The 14,099-nt window shown below is 38.0% G+C and overlaps 1 protein-coding gene across 10 annotated transcripts in view; it reads left to right on the top strand.

Annotated features, from left to right (window-relative positions):
* The window catches only part of FOXN3 (forkhead box N3), a 206,548-nt gene extending 192,992 nt beyond the window's left edge, over positions 1-13,556 (top strand). For 7 of the 10 annotated variants that reach the window (XM_051806662.1, XM_051806659.1, XM_051806660.1 and 4 more), the window contains 2 exons: positions 3,454-3,477; positions 6,084-13,556. In XM_051806662.1, the coding sequence (XP_051662622.1) occupies positions 3,454-3,477; positions 6,084-6,633 (574 nt within the window). In that variant the 3' untranslated portion in view covers positions 6,634-13,556. The remainder of the gene's footprint in view (positions 1-3,453; positions 3,478-6,083) is intronic. The other 3 variants (XM_051806664.1, XM_051806665.1, XM_051806668.1) reach the window with 1 other exon arrangement.
* Positions 13,557-14,099: the final 543 nt, after the last annotated feature.

Consider the following 14,099-nt stretch of genomic DNA (forward strand, 5'->3'; position numbering starts at 1 on the left):
AACCACATCTGCCTGATGTGGACAGATCCACTCTGAGGGGAGGTTGAGAGAAATTCACCCCACAGAGAATCTCACCAGCTGTTTAGGACAGGCCTTGTAATTTGGTTCAGGTTATTCTGCAAAAGATGTTTTACAAAATATCTGTGGTAATTTTTTAAAAAAAAATTCTTTATATGCTACATATGCCTAGGTAATAGGTTAGATTACTTTTGGTAGTGTTTGTTAGAAATACCTTGGGTTTTAAATTATTGCAGGTTAAAAATAAAAATTAATGGGATATTACATGGGGGTTTTCCCTTTTTTTTTGCAATTCTTCTTTCTCACCAAACATTTGTAGCTTCTCGGCCTGGTTTTGGATGGGATAAAGTTCATTTTCTTCCTACTAGCTGGTACAGAGCTGTGTGTTGGATTTAGTGCAAGAATAATGGTTTTATTGCTGAATAGAGCTTACCCCAAGTCAGGGACGTTTCAGTTTCCCATGCTCTGCCAGTGAGCAGGTGGACAAGAAGCTGAGAGGGAGCATAGCCAGGACAACTTGACCCAAACTGGCCAAAGGGGTATTCCATACGACAGAGCATCATGCTCAGTATATAAACCAGGAGAGTTAGCTGGGAGGGGCTGGTTGCTCCTAGGGGATGGGGTGAGTGGTGAGCAATTGTCTTGTACATCCCTTGTCTTTCTTGTGTTTTATTCCTCTCTTTGTTCCTCCCTTTTCATTGTCATCGTTGTAACAACATCATTGTTACTGTCGTTGTTATTATTTACTTTATTTCAATTATTAAAGTATTCTTATCTCAAATTCTCCTCCTTGTGCCACATGGACCTGGGAGGAGCAAGCAGCTGCATTGTACTAGTTGCTGGCTGGGGTTAAACACCAACATTGTTGAGGAATTTCACAATGATCTGTAAATTGCAAACAAGCTTCCTAGGGAATTTCCCTCAGTAAACAAAAAAAACCCCCACACACACACAAAAAAAAACAACTCTGTTGAGGTTTCCAAGATAAAATTTTCCCTCTTCCTAGGGAAAGCAAGTGCATCCACACTGGCAGAGCTACTGCTCTTCTTTGATTTTGAGGGAGGGGAAGAAAAAAAATTAAAAAAAAAAAAAAATCAACAAAACGCCCAAAAATGCAACAGTAACAAACCTTACCTATGAGTAAATCATGAGTAGATTTTAAAATACCTGTTCTGCTATTAATGCCACAGTTCCTTATGCAGCTCCTGGTCATTGGGGCGTGACAAGAATTTTGTGCCTTACTTTATTTGAAGATGAAAGATTGTTATTTAGGATTATTTTCACTTTAAATTTATAGGGCAATTACTAGATTATTCCTCGGGTGTAATTTTAATTATCGTGCTTTTATTTTTCATGCTGGCTTCATTTTTGCTTATTTTTTCCTCCCATTCAAGCAGTGATTAAGTACACCAAACCTAAGTAACATGTGCAGAATAGATGCCAAAGCATAAGTACAGTTATTATCATTCACTTATATTATCTGTGAATGATTGTTCTTACTTAGATAAAGAAATTGGTAGGTATTTTCTTTTATAAATTCTTAATTGCATCTTTTTAATGCTCTTGCTTATTACTGTCATGATCAGCTTAACAAACCCCAAGTCATCCTTGTTGCATTGCATTCCCCTTTCCACCTGTAAGAGGCAGGATGAGTTATCCTTGGGAGCCAAAGGAATCCTTTAGTAACTGAAGGACAATAACAATGACTGACTTCATTAAATTCTTTCTTTGCAAAATGCAGAGGCTTAACCTCAGATCTGCTGTTGATACTGCTGGCAGTTCATGACTCACATTTACTGTGGTCCTTTGTATACAATTATGCTCTGAAGTACCTTTGTAAGAGCTGCTGTCACTAGTGTGAGCAACTTGTTGACTTTCAACTCAATAACCCCTGACAGAATCTCATCATACAGCAAGTGAGCAGCACTTACTTTTCCATATGCTTGCTCATCCTCCTGTCTGCTGGTGTGTACTGGTTTTAAGAAGCAGTTCAACTACCTGTAGCCAAAAGTTCTGACTGTCCTGAATTTCCCTTTGAAATAAAAGAAGAGCGCTTTTTTTTTTTTTTTTTTGCAAACCTGGAACTTGTCAAAATCTGCAAACCCAACTTACCTGTACTGCTTTCTTTGTATCTTCTAACTGGGTATTTCCAGTTACATACCAAAACTGTCATCTATGGGTACACAGTAGCTGTCATCCAGAAGGATCAGAGGTAGAATAAGGTGATATTTAAAATCCACATAGGTTTTCTGTGTTCGTCAAAGGAATACACCTGTCTCAAGGGTGGAATACAGTAAGTATTTTTCAGCAAAACTTTTTGCCGTTTTGCAGACAGAATGTGGTTGTCTTTTTTGTTTTTTTCAAAGCTAGCAGAGAAATTTAAGATATATCTGTTCTTGATAAAATGACAGAGGCTTACCTTTGTCTCATCCTGAGGAAGACCTCTTTGAAAGGCAGAGGCACTAACACTGTGTGAGAGACATTATTTCCTTACTGTTTAAGATCCAGCTGCTGTGAGTCCCATCTGACTTCTGATTATATTAGTAGCAGAATTCTTATCCATCAACAATGGGAATGAAGTTGGACTTTCAAAAGTCCAAATTTACCTCTGCACTGCTTGAGGATTGTGTCACTGTGCTACACTCAAATGGAAATATTCTAAAAAGAATCTGTGCACAGTGCTTTGGGTTCAGATCTCAAGCAAATAAAATGTCCACGTCAGCAGGATGAAAAGATCTAGCGATTGTCCCATGGAGGTTTCTGAAAGGGCAAGCCACTGCTTTAAAACATGAAAATATGTCAGTTTCTGGAAATTTTGACATAAAGTTCTGAACAAAAATGGGGGAAAAATAAGGTATTACTCAAAATAAATTTCCTCTCATTGTTACAGTAAGCACAGGATTGTTAAATACCTTTTCTTCCCTTCTGTAATTTAAAAATAATCCAAGCATCAGAGCAGGCACATGTTTTAAAAATCTTTTACTGTTTAAGTAACAAACTTAGAGGTACAACTAGAACTGTGAGCAAAAATAGATTTAGCTAGCCAAAATCTGTCTCCTGAAACCCAGGGGAGTTCTGTCCACTGATCCAGACTGAACTAAGTAGACCACAGATTCATTTCCTAGTGAACATGTGATTGTATAAAAGCAATGTAAAGCTTTAGAATGTTTCAGAAGCATGTATGGAATTTGAATGGTTTAGATATTAGTTTATTCAGCTCTTGCTAATCTACTAATATCAGTTACAAGTAATTCATCTTGTGTTTGAGCTGTTGCATATCAAGATACAGATTAGATTAATTTCCTTTCAGGGTACATGACTTTTGATGTGAATATCCTAAAACACTCTGCCTGTGTAACTTTTTTATTTCTGCAAATATTCCTTACTAATTCTCTCCTTGACAACTTTCTCTTCCTTTTTTATTTCCTCAAGCAGAACTGGTTGGAAATCTTTCAAAATGTAAGTGAAACCTAAAGATTTTTCTGAGATGCAAATGCTGCCCATTTCCTGACCAGTTCCACTATAGAAGCCTTTCTTCTGAAGTGTATTGGTATTTCCTTTCCTCCTCTTTTTTTTAAAGTGATTCCTTTTTTGCACCTTTCTGTGAACTTCTGTTTTTCTTTATCAGCATCCCTGTTTGCAGTTCACTCCCTGTGGGATGCTAACCCCATAGTAGTACACCTTCCCCTGGGGCATTGCCTCTGTACTCCCCAGGCATTTCATTCTGTTTTTATGCTGATTTGAAAGAACTGGGATCCAGAGTAAGTCCCATGGGCAGAGTTCCTGAATCCAAATTATAACCCTTTTATGTAAAAGCAACACTAGAGACTCAGGACTCGGGCAAATCAGGGATGTCTTATTGGCACATGGTTGTGCTGCTCCATGGAACTGTAGCTTTCCTTTTATTAACAGTCTTTCAGTACAAACTAACAAATAGATTTAATAACATAAAAATGGGCATCTTGATTTAAATCCCATCCATTAGAAGCCTTGTTTGCTAACAGTCAGTAGGAATCCCATATGAGTTCCCACCCATTCTGTCCTGTATTTGTTTCCTTGGAGCACAAATAGATTATTTTTTAATGGAAAATTAGTAGCATGTGACTTTTAGTGAGCTACATTGCTCTGACTTCTAGCTGCCTAGTAAAATCAAGTAACTTTAATTTTATGCTAATTTATGATAATTTTTAACATCTTTAAATGTAAATTTACCCTAAAAATGAAGAATCTGTCACTTAAAATGCATCACATGCTTCCTTGTAATGGCTGATCTTAAGGAGTTGGTTATAAATTCACCTTAAAACTAGTTTAGTATGGATGATTTCTTCTTTTAAGCATTTGGCAACCTCTAATGACATCCCCTGCAGTGGCAAGCCATCACAGAGTAAATGCAGCTGGCTTGCTACACAATCATGAATGACATTGCATTTAGTTATTAATAATTGAAGTCCCTTTGGATTCTATGTAGAATTTATGGATCATGCATCTACTAAGAAATGTAGGGCAAGGTAATTTTGTTGAGCAAAAGAGGTTGACAGGAGGCTTTCTTTGCTAATAACTGGGCCTTCTATTCTAAACATTTCTTTGAAAAATAATGTAAATAAGAACATTTGGAATGACCGATGAATTTGCTACCTTCTAGCATTGTCCTGCCACTGGTTCTTAAAAGCAAGCAGGTTTCTTATCTCAGTGAGGTCCACAGACAAGATGAATAGGAGCTGTGGAATTAGATATCACTTATATATTTCCCACCTTTCAACCTTACCTTTCAAAAACGGATAATACTCTGCTGCTTATTCTATTAAAAAAAACATACGTGAGGTCCATTCCTTGAAACCATTTTTTTAAGAAGAGCAGTAATACTCTGGACATGCCCCTGTGCCATTCCTCTTAAATACCTACGTTCAGTGCATGCATTTAAGAAAAGGTATTAATCCAACGCTGCCATGAGCGTGCAAAAGCACTCTAGTGGTAGCACAAAGGTGGCAAGATGAGATTTTAAATCAGTTTATCAAGTGATAGTTTAAACAGCCTTGCTTTTTTGTTGTTTTTTTTTTTTAACTGATAGAGAGATTCAAGGCTGGTGAACTGGCAGGTAGCAATGGTGATGGCTTTACTCAGTGATGAGCATCCCACTCTCCTTTTTTCCACAGGAATTAAGGATTAAGAATTAAGGGTCTGTCCCTTCTTTAATAGTCTTGCAGGCATTGTATTCCATACTGTAACATCAGTGTTGCCACACTGATGCTCTAATACTTTTCAGTCCAGAAAGGAACACTGTTAGTTTTTAAATGTATCATGTTGCAGTAGTTCCCACAGCACAGGGTACCATAAAACCAAAGGAGGACATGACAACTTTTAGAGCAAATCCAGATTAATTTATTTTTTCTACTGCTTGTTTTTGAGCACATTGTAATATTTTCTTGGCAGCTAGTGGCTTAAAATTGTATTGCTTTTAAGATTATTCATTAACTGATCAGAATCAGAAATGTGACTGGACCTGGGTTTTATACTTAGTTGCTCCTTTTGTTGGAAAGAGTCCTAAATGGAAGCTGTGCTATTTCCAGGTAAAACATCTCCTGCACTTGGAGTGCTGGAGCTGGAAAGTGTCTTTCAGAAGTGGCAAAGAATTACTGCGGAAAGCTAGTGTCTCTTCCCCACATTTTATATGAAAAAGAGGAGGGCATATTTATGCAACTCACCAGAGTTTATTTATCCAGGAGATAAAATTATGTTGGGGGTTTTTCTTTTTAATTTCTGGAAGTGTAAGCTATTAGTCAAAATGTAAATCAGGACTGTTTAGATATCATTTATTTGTAACCATCCCTTACTTGCTCCTGCCTCTTGTGCTGTTTTCCTTCTTTTGGCTTGTTTTATATGTCAAGTCCAATCCACGAGCAATTAGGCTTTGAAACCACCTTGCATGGACATTACTTTAAAACTCATAATTGCAGATGATAATTTCAGTTTACCTGTCAGTACCCTCAGTTGGCTTTATCATCCTCTGCTTTGAAGCAGGATCACATCTTTGTGGCTTCTAAGACTGCTTCGATTTGTTTTTACAGGAACGGAATAACAAACTGCCGGATGCGGACAGAAAGCGAACAGTCCTGCGGCTCTCCAGTTGTTAGCGGTGACCCAAAGGAGGATCACAACTACAGCAGTGCCAAATCTTCCAACCACAGGAGCACATCACCTGCTAGTGACTCCGTTTCCTCTTCCTCCGCTGATGACCAGTATGAATTTGCAACTAAAGGTAGCCAAGACAGCAGTGAAGGAAGTGAAGTTAGCTTCCAGAGCCACGAGAGCCATAGTGAAACAGAAGAGGAGGACAAAAAGCAAAGTCGGAAGGAGACCAAGGATTCTTTAGCTGACAGTGGGTATGCATCCCAGCACAAGAAAAGGCAACATTTAATGAAGGCGAAAAAAGTACCAAGTGACACACTGCCTCTTAAAAAGAGACGTACAGAAAAGCCCCCTGAGAGTGACGATGAGGAGATGAAAGAAGCAGCAGGATCACTCCTGCATTTAGCAGGAATTCGATCCTGTTTGAACAACATCACGAATCGGACGGCAAAGGGGCAGAAAGAGCAAAAGGAAACCACAAAAAATTAGAACAAATCAATGATTTGTTTGAACTTACAAAGTTTTGTTTCAGCACGTCAGGTGAATTCTAATGATTTGTGGCAATATCAGCAATTTTTTCCTTTTTTGTTTTTCTTCTATTTGTTTTTGTTTTGTTTCTTTCTTTTTTTCTTTTTATTTTTTGAACCCTTAAGAATTTTTATTTTTAAAGGAGATTGAAGCCATAGAACTCATACTGACACTCAGCTAATTTACGAAAAGCTTTTCATTACCTGAAGACAAAAAGTTAACAAAAAAAAAGCCAAAATCGCCATTGCTTTCTCCAGCTTGTCAAAAATGCGTGGTTGAATACGCAGTGACATCAACATTAATGTGATGGGAGTAAAATTGGGTACTTGGAAATCCCTCTTATAGTAGAAGAGCTGTGCATAATTTAGTATTCATTCAGGCCTGGCCCTTAAGAATTTCTTTAATGGCCTTACAATTGGGTTAGAAGTGAATGTGAATAAAGAGATTTGTGGGAAAGAGGAGGCATGTACTTCTCCACCAAGAACCATCTAGTGGCACTTGGATACATTGTGCCATACAAGTCTTTGGACAGCCACTGGTGGCAACTGTGCAAGCTGTAATGCACTTTCAGTGCTTCGTGTATCCCATGTGGCCCATAATGTGAAGACTGATAACTATAAGTTTGAGGAAATTTGAACTATGTATGCAATGGATTTCAGTGAAATAACAAGAAATGGGAGGGGGGTCACTGTTAGTAGCATCCTTAACCATTGAATTCTGTCTTCTATATTAAATTGAAAGAATGTTCAAAAAGCCATAAGCCTGAAGATTGGCACTGCGTGCAAAAAATCATAGTAATAGGGAAAAACAAGCTATGTCTTCTAAACTGCCTGAGTGAAAAGCAATCAAGTCTAAGAAATTACAGTAGATACAATGTACATCAGAATCTTTTTCTGTGGATCACATCCTTGATCTAACTGGGGAAACAAAGGTACCAAACCTGCCATTAGTAGTATTCTGTATTTAAAAATAAAAGGAAAGCATATTGGTGAACAGTAAAATTCAGAAGTTTAACAAAAGAGCTCCTACACTGCCCTCAGAAATGAGTGTGCAGTGGCCGTCAGTCAGGATTCATCTGTGCAAAAATGACAACAAATATGCAGATTGAACCAGCGTAGCCAGCAGAAAAAATTTGATCCACATTGCATGGATTCCTTAGGGAGGGGGGAAAACAAAAAGCAAACAATTTTTTTTATTCAAAGATGACAAAGTTCTTGTAAGGTAAATAATGTATTTAGCATGAAGCATGAATTATTTTCATATAAATATAGAAAATAGAGAAAAAGGCTATGCCTCTAATTTTTAAGCCCTTAGGCTTAGAGTTTGGTTTTTTGGGGTTTTATTTTTGTTTTGTTTGTTTTGTTTTTGTTTTGGTTCTTTTTTGTTGTTGTTGGGGTTTTTTTGAAGCAGGTGTTTAAGGTTTAACCTTCTTCAGGGACAAACACTGACTGTTGGGGAACTTACTCTGCAATATTAAAAAATAAAATCTTCATGCTCTGGTAGGGCTTGGATGGTTGAATTATACTGCCTTGTCTGCACATTCAGCCCCCCTCTCCCTACTTCTGTTTAAAAAAAGAAAAAAAAAAGTAAAAATGTGTCCTTTCTTCGTCTGTACATGTGTAACATGACGCAATAATCTGAGGGCAAATTTAGTAGTGAGTGTGTATGACAGAATCAAGAGAATAATGGGAGGTTAATTGAGGAAGACTCTCTGATTTGATTCAGGAATAAGTAGACAAGAAAATAGCTTTGCTAATTTGCCATGAAAAAATGAAGTTAATTAAGAGCCTTATGGAGGTGTCCGGAGAAAAACCAGTGTTACAGAGAGTGTGATTCAGGTACAGTGCTACTCTCCTGGTAATGATGACTGTGAGATTGGAGATCACTACAGCAGAGAGAAGCTGTGAAATAAATAAAACAGTCTCTCTCACCTGGATTCTTGCATTTGGCATGAAAAATTCAACACTTAGAATATCCTAGAGGCAAAAGAAAATCCCAAGAACCAACCACTTAGTAGAACAGAATGGTCGGTTCTTAAAGAGTATAGGTTTAGATTTATCCCTAACAACTGTTTCAGGCAGCAGTTTCACCAAGATGGATCTAGTTTATGAAGAGTGAGTTAGAGAAGGCTTTGACTTCCCACTCCGTGCAGTGAGCTAAAAGTTGCATTTGGAGATGCCTGTGATGTGTTCAGTTAGGAAGTGGAAGGACCGAAGGGCTGGTCTGGACCTGGTCCTGTGCTCCACAAGCATTTTGTCAGTAAAGAACAGGGCCACGCTGGCAGCAGCACAGCAAAAGGGTGCCTCTATTCCCATCTCAGCCAGCGTGTCCTGGGATCCAGAAGCTGCCTGACAGCTGCGTAGCTCAGCACAACTGCCGGCTATGGAAATAAAGAAGGAGAGAGCCACAGATAGTGCAAAAAACAACCTATATTCCTCTCAGTTTGCTGGGGCTGATGCATGCAGGGTTAATTCCTTGCATTAGTTAAGTCAGGAGTACATAGATACTAAGTTTTCTTGACTGCCTGCAGCCCTCAAGATAATAATGGGGGAAACAGAAAGGGCCAGTCCCTTGGCCAGGTAGCACAGAGATGAATGAGCCATAGTTTTCCCTTGTCTGTTTGGACCTGGATGATCAGCTTCTTTCCAGATCCATGCTTGCTACAGCCAAAGTCCACACGACCCCGTGCAAGAAAACTTGGTCTTCATCTTTTACAGACTTTGGGGAGAGTAATTTGGATAGAAAATACTACAGTATCACTTTGCCACCACCTTTGCTCATTAATGCATAGTTGTACCATCTCAGGAGTAGTTTAATATTTATCAAAAAGCAGCACTGAAAAGTTAAATCTAGTAGCAGAAGATACACTTAAACCATGGCTCAGCTATCTCTGTCCTCCAGGGGAAGCAATGTGTTTGTGTGTCAGTGGCCAGATTCTGTCCACAACACTAATTCCAGGGCAACTTCTCTGATTGCAGTGTGTCAGTGCAAATGAGATCAGTATCTGCTGAACAACAAGTACCATTCATTAATGTGGACTCTTGGTGGCTAAATATATAATTACCACTAGTATTACTCATCTTAGAAAACAGTCATTTTGCATAAATATCTAATTAGGCAAGTTATCTTTATACAGATATATATAGATATATATATATATAAAACTTATCTAAGACTTCAACAATTCCTCTATATATTTGCTGGTAAACCTAAAATGTTGGCAAGCATCTATTTTCATGTCAAATTTGTTTCTCCTAGTCTGATCTGCTAAGGACATGTGCTTTGGTAGGAGTTTACAAATTTATGTTCAGGAACCAGCAGTTTGGCTGAGGGCTAATGCCATCAGCGGATTATTTCCGGTGTTCAAAAACAACTTGTCCTTATTGACGCTTACTCCGACTGTTGATGAGAAGTACATAATTTGGATTGTATAAAATATTTAGGAGTCACCTTTTAAACCATTTTTGTGCCTGGCTGACAATGGCAACTTTTTCAGAACTGGTTCTACTCCATCAGAGAAGTTCTCTTTTTCTTGTAAGAACTGAAATTGATTTGTTTTCCAGGAAATACAATGTCAGCTTTTCAATAGAGTTGTCTCTACCTTGACTGAATGATGTCAAAACAGAGTGGTAATTGCACTGTATTACAAACTCTCTCACTTGCCAGATATGAGGTAGTGTGGTTTTGCTTGTTTGCTTTCCTTACTAAGCCATTTTGGAGTGAGAAGTTGTCAAATCTCTAACTTTCCATTCTTCTCACCCTATCAGTATTGCCAAATTAGCATTTCTCCAAGACAGGTGGGGTCTGGGGGAATCCCAGGAGGTCAGCAAGCATTCAGTGGCGAGTTTCATGTAGGCATGAATTGTAAGGGTTGCTGGACTTCATGGCGGGTTCCTTTGGAATATGCCTTTTGCAGCAAGAAGCTCTTGCAGGCCAGAGCTAATGCCATAAGCAGATTTCACCGGCGCCTGCACAGAGGTGAAATCTGCTGGTCGTGCTTGCATTCTGCAAGCAGTTGGATGTCCTACTGCATTTTGATGCAGATTCTGCTTGCATTTAAAAATTCAGGCACAGGTCTTGAACAGCTTAAATGTATCACCCTGTAGCTGTTTCTGAAAGCAGTCTGCTTCTGTTCTTCTCCTGGCAAAACTGGCAGTAGTTCTACCAATATCACAGGGTTTCACAGCTGAAAAGCTGAACATGGAAGTGAGGTGGTATGCTGTGTAGGACTAGAGAACTGTCCTGAGACTGTGTTCTCAGTGGCAATTCAGTTGAGGTTCATATTCTTGTTCTTCTCTTACATTAATGGGAGAAGGGAATCCCGAAGGAAATGCATTGACTTCCAGTGTTCAGCTGAATTACTGTCTACCTTTGGAAAAGATACAGAAAAGAGCTGGAGGCTGCATTCTTCACTGTAGTGAGGTAGAGTTACATCAACATACTTTAGCAGAGAATGAAATCCTAAATTCTACACCAAATAGCACCAAGGATAAAATTACCAAAACAACACTTTGTCCTGGTTTCTTGGTGGCAGTGATTGATTTTCACTGAGATTTTGGCTCCCAATCCATCTAAAGATGTAGATAGATCATAGAGTTATGGAATCATAGAATATACTGATTTGGAAGGGACCCATCAGGACTGAGGCCAACTCCTGGCCCTGCGCAGGACACCTCAGGAATCATACCATGTGCCTGAGAGTGCACAGTCTGATGTTTTCTGGAACTTGAAGGTGTCTGATCTCCTTTGCAGTCTGTGGAGCTACAGACACCCAAGTGCTCCTGGAAGCCTTTACCATTTCACTACTATTACCATTTTTCCTTGAATCTGATGCTAGGCATTCTTGAAAACATTACTCTCCTGTGCTCCAGGATCAGAATAAAACAACTGAGAGAATGCATTTCCAATGCAATTTACTTCACTTGATGGAGAATGCAAACCCAGCTCCTTTGGGCACATCACTCCTGCCTGAATAGCTCATTGGCATATTTTGTAGGAAATATTTTGAAACATTTTCTTGACTTTGCCACCAAAAGAGCATTTGAACCATACATCCTCCTGATTGTAACAGAATATCAGTGTTGACCGTCTGACCAGTTAAGTTTTAGTAGTGTTCTTCACAGCCCTCCAGTAATATATCAAACACTGTTATGCACATAATGCAGCACTGTGATCTAATTTAAATAATACTTTTTTATTATTTATACTACTCTATGTAATATACATCAACACTTTGCTATATAACCTAAGTGATAACCCTCTTCTTAGTTACCTGCCAAACTCTGAATTTCTGTTTGGTTTGTATTGCAATTAGCACAGTTACCAAGTTGTAATGATGTCTCTTTTCCTTTGAAATGGGATGTGTAAGTCAAACTATACATTTTGTGTGTTTCTGTTTTGAGATGCAGTTTATAAGGATTTACACACAACATTCAGTGTTCTGTATAAATCTGCATACATTTGTGAATTCATCTGTTAATCCCCTTTTATTTAGAAAGTATTAATAGATGGTGGTTTATTAGGGTTTTTTATTTTTGCATTTGTTTTTTTTTTTTTAGTACTGGTTATTCTTGAATTAAGCAGAGACTTGTCAGCTGGGTTGCTTTATCTTTGATCATGTACATGACCTTATAATTCTTCCACAGTTCAGCAAACAAGTACTAGTTTCACTGACCAAAAAAAAAGTGTCAACCTAATGTGTCTATGGTGCTGTATTTTGCTGGTATACATTTAAAGCCAGAAATGATTTAAAGGTCACTTTCAAGTTCTTCTAATAAGTAGCCTTTCCTGGTTTGGGGAGTTTGGGTTTTGTTTTAGCATTGAAACAAGGTATATTTATCTGAAGCTATGAAATGGTTTTTCTACTGTATCACATTTCCTTTTGCAAAGAGGGGAATATTGACCTGATGTAACATCCTTTCACAGTCAGTGGAAGGGGGTTTTGTTTCACATTTTTATTTTCAGTGGATTTTGTTGAGCTTTGGATCAGGCCAGCAGTTACAGGAGCTCATCATCTGAGGGTTTAAGGGATAAATGACAACTTGTGCTGGCCCTCAGTGCTAGAAGGGATTTTATCGAATGCCAAAATAACATGCTGGCTGCTGGAATGGCTGTTCATCTAGAAATGGGAATCTTTTTCATTTGTTTACTCTGACCTGAAATCCCAAGACTCTCTTTTTTGTTCAGATGACATTGAACTTGAGTACATTTTTAAGTTACTAGAGCATTGTACATTTTCTGAGTATGTGTGGGACAGCAATTGAAAGTCATACCTGTATCTGATAACCAGTTCCATGCCTGCATCATTCACACTCACTACTTAAAACTGCCATGATGTAAAATGTTGGGGGGAATGATTTGTGTGTGTATGAAAAGCATTATGAACTTGTACATTTTTTTATACTCTGATCTGTAATTTCTGAAATATTTTGTTTTACAGAAAAAGTGATAAAGCAATCAAAAGACCAAGAGATTTAGTATCAATGCTTAAGGGTCACAGGACCTTAACTGGCCAATAAGTTAATTTAGTACAGTGATAAGCCAATTTTTTTTCCTGTACTTGGCATCTGAAACTGCCAATTTCAACAATATTAAAATACGAACTGTGATGGGGAATGAACAGTGATGTTAAGTTGTATTTGTGTTTACCTAAATGAGCAGTCCGAAGGCAAGTGCAATCAGCTGATCTTTAGGAAATATGAAATTGTTGATTTAGAGGCATACTTGCATTTTACATTTTCTTGATGTGTAATCATATTGCCAAAGACAAACTATTTCATCAATTATTATTGTAAATAACACTTTCCCAAAATCTACCATAAAGTTTCTGTGATGTATTGTCTTCCAGTTGCAATAAAAATTACTGAGTTGCATCAATTGAACAATTGTATTTGTGTGAATATTGGCTTCAACATATGTCAGATATTAAGAAAGAACAACAGTGATTTTTTAATTTTTTTTTTACAAATTCCTTCATTATTAAATAGTTCTTCCTCTCATGGGATGTTACGTGTATCTTCACTGCAGTAGATATCAGCTCATGTTAATTTGCTGTCATATGCAAATGGTTAGACATACCAAAATTGGTGTTAACTTAGGGCCTGATCTTCATTTCTCATCAGTTTTGCAGCCCAGAAACAAAGCTAATTTCACTGGGAATTGTATCTCTTCTTTTAATTAGCAACGATCAGAAGAGATCCAGTAATAAAACATGTCTAATGGTGTATGTATAGAATATCCCAAAAAACATTGCTTTGTAGTTGTTGCATCAACCCTCCATAAGTTTTATTCAGGTTTCTGCAGCACTAGGGCTCATAATTCTTTTGCCACGTTACTCCTTTACCTCGCGGCATGAATGGATTGTTTGCAGGAGGAAATCCTGTAGAGTCAAGAGCTTCAAAGCTAGTTGCCTCAGCTGGCTCAATCTG

Source organism: Manacus candei, unplaced genomic scaffold (assembly GCF_025592945.1).
Source record: "Manacus candei isolate 608988 ecotype Guabito, Panama unplaced genomic scaffold, ASM2559294v1 h1tg000067l, whole genome shotgun sequence".
In the NCBI taxonomy this organism is placed as follows: Eukaryota; Metazoa; Chordata; class Aves; order Passeriformes; family Pipridae; genus Manacus; species Manacus candei.